Below are 7,019 nucleotides of genomic sequence, written 5' to 3'. Positions count from 1 at the left end.
TCGGTAATGCACATCACTATAAACCTTGCAAGCAATGTGACTAATGAGTTAGTTGCAGGATGATGCATTACGGAACGAGTAAAGAGACTTGCCGGTAACGAGATTAAACTAGGTATGATGATACTGACGATCGAATCTCGGGTAAGTAACATAACGATGACAAAGGGAATGATGTATGTTGTTATGCGGTTTGACCGATAAAGATCTTCGTAGAATATGTAGGAGCCAATATGAGCATCCAGGTTCCGCTATTTGTTATTGACCGGAGATGTGTCTTGGTCATGTCTACATAGTTCTCGAATCCATAGGGTCCGCACGCTTAACGTTCGATGATGATGTGTATTATGAGTTATGTGATTTGATGCCCGAAGTTTGTCCGGAGTCCCGTATGAGATCATGAACATGACGAGGAGTCTCGAAATGGTCGAGAGGTAAAGATTTATATATATGACGATGGTATTTGGACACCGGAAGGGGTTCCGGGAAACCCCCGACAAAGATATGGGCTTAATGGGCCAAGTAAGGGAACACATCAGCCCACAAGGGGCTGGTGCGCCCCCTATAGGGCCGACCACATGGGGAGAAAGGAAAAAGAGAGGAGGAAAAGGAAAGTATGAAGTAGGACTCTACTTCCTTCCCCTCCCCCCTCCTTCCTTTCCCCCTTGTCCAAATATGGTAGGGGGGCCAATTGGACTAGGGGCCTCGCGCCCTAGGCTGCCTCCCTCCCTATTCCTCCTTTATATACGTGGGCATGGCACCCCTAGAACACACATCAATTGTTCCTAGCCGTGTGTGGCGCCCCCCTCCACAGTTAACACCTCAATCATATCGTCGTAGTGCTTAGGCGAAGCCCTGCGCCGGTAACTTCATCATCACCGTCGCCACGCCGTCGTGCTGACATAACTCTCCCTCGTCCTCAACTGGATCAAGAGCTCGAGATACGTCATCGTGCTGAACGTGTGCTTAACACGAAGGTGTCATACGTTCAGTACTTGGATTGGTTGGATCATGAAGACGTTCGACTACATCAATCGCGTTACTAAACGCTTCCGCTTTCGGTCTATGAGGGTACGTGGACACACTCTCCCCGCTCGTTTCTATGCTTCTCCTAGATAGATCTTCCTTGATCGTATTTTTTTTGAAATACTATGTTCCCCAATAGTTAGAGATACTCCTCCATTGACCAAAGTCTAAATGTTTTCTTTCTCACGCAAATCATGAGAAACATCATTTTGAGGAGTCCACCTAGGTCACGGCAAGAGATAAGGTAAAAACACTCTATCCATAACCTATATTTGTTGTGCACTACACCTCTAGCCTTTTGGATGTACTTTATCCTGTGGCATACACATAGTGATATTTTGACGCATAGTCTCTTCAGTTAAGCTTAAATGATGAACTTGACCCATGAGATCCAAAGTCATTGTTTGAACAATTGGTCATAAATTAGCATGTTTAAAAAATGTTTCTTTTTTGTTATTTGTTTTGATTTTAATATTCATCATGCGTGCAATGCACTCCTGGTGTAGAAATAAATGCATGCATACATACGATCTATTTTGTACAAACACTATTCTGCAAACCCTGTAAGCCGCCAGATGATCAGTCTTGCAGCCGACGACTAACTTTGCACTCTACCAAAATTCTCTATTTTGTTTAAAATATCCAATAATAAATATATCAAAACTATATATACATACTTATCCTCAACCATATCAACTCGGGCTTTCTCTATGGAACCACTCATTAGAATTCTTGCTAGAACACATAATCGACTTAAAAAATTAAGTTTTTACCTATACACTAATATTTTATTTAACTAATCATATTAATTTTGCAATTAGCTACAATGGTTATCTTAACTTATACGCAATGCTTGACTTTGGTTTGAAGCGGTGTGTTATTTAGACTAAACTATTTTATATTTTACAATCACAAATTATCCTTTTTAACATATGATACTAACTAATTTTGATAAATTATCTTGACTTGCTAATTTCATTCCAATAACAACTATTTAATGACATAATTAAATATATAAGAAAGTAATATTATACAATCTTAATATCATTCATGAGAAATTTAATTACACTTAATTTGAAGCATTAAGTAAAAGGAATATAATATGGTTTTTGTTCAAAACACTTGATTTATTATTCTTTTTTTGTCTAACAACAAACATCAGACCAAATACTAATTTGTGTGACTTGAATGAATACAAATATATGTTAGTATTTATGCCTATTTTAGTTTACTTGGATACCATGACAGAGATCTAGAAAGTCTATCGATGTTTCTAGAATCATGCTTTATTTTTGGGGTGCAAATAAGTAAACCAGAGAATTATCTGCATATTTGTTTTTGCAGGGAGTTAGTTCTAGAATATAAAAATATATGCATGGTTTGTCCTATGACTGTTAGATTGCTTGCTTACTAGTTATTCTATCGCCAAATATGTCATCCATGTTTATGGATTCACCAATTAATATGCATCACATGCATACTTTGTGTTGGGTCTTAGATGAGCATCGTTCAGCTCAACCCTCATCAAATGCATTTTTTCTTGATTTGGTACATAGCTTACATAAAATTACTCTCCCTGTACTTGATAAATTATTATAACTTGTAGTATGTATGCATGTAATTTTGTATGTTATAGGTTTTCCTTGATTTTATCCGCAGTTGCATAAGAGCATCTACAACCGGACCTCTCAAACCCGCCTCATACGCCTGGGCAGGCCGCCCGGTCGCTGCCCGGTCACGATTTTTTGACCCAGACGGGCCTCTCAAACGGCCCTCAAACGCCTAGGCTGACCGGCACCCCCCATATCCAGCCCAAATATGGGGCAGATATGAGGGCGCCCGGGCGCGCCGGGGCACGCCCGCCACGTCGGACTAACGAAGGGGTCCCAGCCGGAAACACCCTCAAACCCAGTGTTCTGATGCTCGTCTCCTCCGTCGGACCGGTGGCACCGCGTGGCGTAGCTCCGGCGGGTCGCATAGTGCATTGCCCGGCTATTTATGTCGACCGGCGGCACCGAAACCCTACCATCCATCCACATTTTCCTCCTCCTCTCCATCGCCGCCGCCACTTTCCACTCCGCCCGTCAGCCTAGTAGCCATGCCCCCACGCCGCCGAGTGAGGAGCGAGCCCTTTCTGACGCTGGAGCGCCGGCTCGAGCTCCTTGAGCAGATCTGGGCTAGGCGCGAAGCCTGGATCGCCATGGGGATACCTCCAGATGCAGTGGATCTGGAGGACGAGGAGGACGAGGAGGATGAGCCAGATGAGGAGGATGTGGGGGACGCTGGCGACGGGGATCTGCAAGTGGAGTAGCAGGCCATCCTCGATTCCCTCCGATCGGAGTCGGCTGCGGAGGTTGGACGCCGTCGCCGGCAGGAGATGGAGGCGCAAGAAGCCGCGGAGGAGGCGGAGATGTTCGCCTACATGGATGAGGTCGAGCAGGAGGAGAATGAGTCGGAGCCCTCCTACTCGCCCGTCCAGCCGGCGCCCAGCACCATTGTCGTGGACATCTCCAACGATGAAGAGTAGCTAGCGTAGTACATAGGATTACTTTTGCATGCCTTTTGTATGGATCTAGGGGATGAAATATAAGAGAGGCGGTTGCAAAGTGGCTAATTTGAGGCGTGCCCGGTCAATGCCCGCAGACACGCCCGGGCGCGTCCACGGGTGTTTGAGGGGCCGGATTTGCAATGTCCAGTTGTAAATGCTCTAATAATGTGCAGTTTAACCCCCAAAATAACAGTGACTTTCATGCCTTATCATAACTCGCTCAGAACAAACCCAACTCATCAAGATTTGTGCATTACCAATTTGCTCTGGGGTGAAAGTAAATACACAAACTTCATGTATTTGTTGGCTCTATTATGACTCTTTGAAACCTTAAAGACACATAAACTGGATCCACTAACAAGAGGCTGTAGTTGACAGGCGCAAAAAAAAGGCGTCCTTATTGTGCAACCCTAGAGCCTGCCTTGTGTCATCTGTACCCAAGTGTCATGAATAAGCTTTACCGAAAAAGGGTTTTCCTCATTTTATATTATAAAGCCAACATCATCACAACATGTCATGAATAAGCTTTGGATAGAGATCATGTTAATAGATAAGATTTCAACATAGCTCGTGGTGCTGGCCTCCCTTGTTCCTTGCGCCGTGAAACGTGATCAGAGTGTACACTAATAAAAGTTGTTGGTGAAAAATAAATACGTCTTTCTTCGAAGGAAAGAAAGATAAATACACTATTTTGGATAGAGATCAAATTAACAGGTAAGATTTCGACAGAGCTAACGGTGCTGGCCTCCCTTGTTCCCTGCATTGCGAAACGTGATTAGAGTGTACACTAATAAAAGTTGTCGACTCAAGATAAATACGTCTTTCTTTGAAGAAAGGAAAGATAAATACACTTTTGGCCTCACCCATATTTGTATTTTGTATCCAGGAAAGTGTACTTTCCTGGCACGATTGGTTGGTTTTTTTGTCGCAGACCAGATGCTACAAATTCCGGCTATTGCGGCCGTGGTGGTATCCGAGCACGATAAGAAAACAATGACCTAAAAGAAGAAAAAAAGCATGTGATGGCGGATGGATTGATGGATAGACGAGTCTTAAATGACTAATTTGTATGACTTAAATGAATTACAAATATATCATTCTTTGTGTCTATTTTAGTTTACTTAGATATTCATGGTAGGCATCTATAAAATTTTGTCGGTGTTTCTAGAATCATGCTTGTCTATTTTGTGTGCAAATAAGTAAATTAGATAATTATCTATATATACCTTTTTTGCGGGGAGTACTAAAAATGTTCTATAAAGAAAAATATGAGTGTTTTGTCCTACAAACTATTGCGTTGTTTGTTTACCGGTTATTCTATCACCAAGGATGCCTTCAATGTTTACGGGTTCATTGATTAAGATGTATCACATACATACATTGCATTTGGTCTTGCGTGAGAATCGCTCAACTCAACTCGCATAAAAAATGTGGGTCTCTCTTAGTATGGTACGTAGTTCACACAAAACTTCTCGCTTTGAACTAAATAAGACACTATCATTTATAGTCTGTATGCATGGAGTGAGTTTTATGCATCATATGTTTTTCCTTGATTTGATATGCAGTTTGCATAATAATGTGCAATTTAACCCCAAAAAACAATAGTGACTTTCACACCTCACCATAACTGGCTCTACTCTATGTATTTGTTGGCTCCATTGTAACTATCTCAACCCTTTAATACATAAACTGAGTCCCACTGACAAGAGGCTCTAGTTTCCAGGTGTAAAAAAGGGAAAAATGAAGAAGAGCCGCTAGTCGAGGGTCCTTATTGTACAACTCTAGAGCCCGCTTAGAAGTTCCTCTCGCAAAAAAAAAACACTCTAGGTCCAGCCTTGTGTTCGTGACCAACTCAGGTCACCCAAGTGCCATGAACAAGCCTAGGATAGAGATCATGTTAATGGATAAGATTAAGATAGTGCCCGCGGTGTTGGCCTTCCTTGTCTCTTTGCGCGGTGAAGCATGATTACAATGTACCACTACACTATTAAAAGTTGTCAACACCCGGTAAATGTGCTTCTCTTTGAAGTAAAACAAAGATAAATGCACTTTTAGCCTCACCGGTTTTTGCATTTTGTACCCGGGAAATGCATTTTCCTGGCACGATTGGCTGGTATTTCTGTCGTGGACCAAGACAAAAACAAATCTTTCAGTTGTCGTCGTGCTTGGTAGGATCCGGCAACACGATACGAAAACTTTGGCCCAGAAGAAATAGAAAGTGTTTGATCTTTGTTGGATTGGATGGATAAAAGGCCCAAGGCGTGGGCGTGGCGCAACAAAACCCTCGTCTCAATCCATCCTTCGATGGCATAGCCCCACAACGATCTACCATCACTCCCGTCTCCCCCCTGCTCCCTCCTTCGCCCCCACCCACCCCACCCCAGTGCCCGCCTCCGCTGCACACCCTCGCTGCTGGCAGAAGATGGAAGCCCTGGGTACATATGAGTTTTATGCATCATATGTTTTTCCTTGATCTGATATGCAGTTTTGCATAATAATGTGCAATTTAACACCAAAGAGCTACAGTGACTTTCATACCTCATCATAACTGGCTCTTCTCTATGTATTTGTTGGCTCCATTGTAACTATCTCAACCATTTAATACATAAACCGAGTCCCGAGTCCCGCTAACTGGAGGCTCTAGTTTCCGGTGTAAAAAAAAGGAAAATGAAGAAGAGCCACTAGTCGAGCGTCCTTATTGTACAACTCTAGAGCCCACCTAGAAGTTTCTCTCACAAAAAAAACCTCTAGGGCCCGCCTTTTGTCAGTGACCAACCAGGTCAGCCAAGTGCCAGTGAACAAACCTTGGATAGAGAACATGTTTAGCGGTTAAGATTAAGATAGAGCCCCCGGTGTTGGCATTCCTTGTTCCTTGCGCCATGAAGCGTGATTAGTGTGTATACTGATAAAAGTTGTCGGTATCAGATAACTATTCTTTTCTTCGAATCGAAGAGAAGAGGAAGATAAATGCACTCTCGACACCTGATAAATACGCCTTTTCCTCCTCGAAGAAAAAGGAAGATACAGTAGTAAATACACTTTTGGCCTCGCCGTTTTTTGACATTTTGTACCCGGGGAAAGTGTATTTCCCCTGCACGATCGGTTGGTGCTTCTGTCGTGGACCAAGGCAAAACAAAATCCTTCATCAGTTGCCGTCTGTGTGGGAGCATCCGGCAGCACGGCACGAAAACGACGGCCCAGAAGAAATAGAAAGCGTTTGATCCTCTGTTGGATTGGATTGGATGGATGGATGGATAAAAGGCCCAAGGCGCGGGCGCAGCCAAACCCTCGTCTCAGTCCCTCCCTTGATGGCGTAGGCCCACAGCGATCTACCATCGCTCCACCCCGTCTCCCCCTCACCCCTGCTCCCCACCCCCACCTCCGCCCCCGCCCCCCGCCGCCGGCAGAAGATGGAGGCCCCGGGCTCCCCCTACGCCTCCTCGCCCGA

General features: G+C 43.9%; 1 protein-coding gene across 1 annotated transcript in view; it reads left to right on the top strand.

Annotated features, from left to right (window-relative positions):
* Positions 1–5,978: 5,978 nt before the first annotated feature.
* LOC119318593 (protein BTR1-like) overlaps positions 5,979–7,019 on the top strand; it is a 5,873-nt gene continuing 4,832 nt past the window's right edge. Inside the window, exon 1 of the mRNA XM_037593174.1 lies at positions 5,979–6,006. Within this exon, the coding sequence (XP_037449071.1) occupies positions 5,994–6,006 (13 nt within the window). The 5' untranslated portion in view covers positions 5,979–5,993. The remainder of the gene's footprint in view (positions 6,007–7,019) is intronic.

The sequence above is a fragment of the Triticum dicoccoides genome, chromosome 6A (genome assembly GCF_002162155.2).
Source record: "Triticum dicoccoides isolate Atlit2015 ecotype Zavitan chromosome 6A, WEW_v2.0, whole genome shotgun sequence".
NCBI classification, from domain to species: Eukaryota; Viridiplantae; Streptophyta; class Magnoliopsida; order Poales; family Poaceae; genus Triticum; species Triticum dicoccoides.
This window is presented reverse-complemented; position numbering and strand designations above follow the sequence as displayed.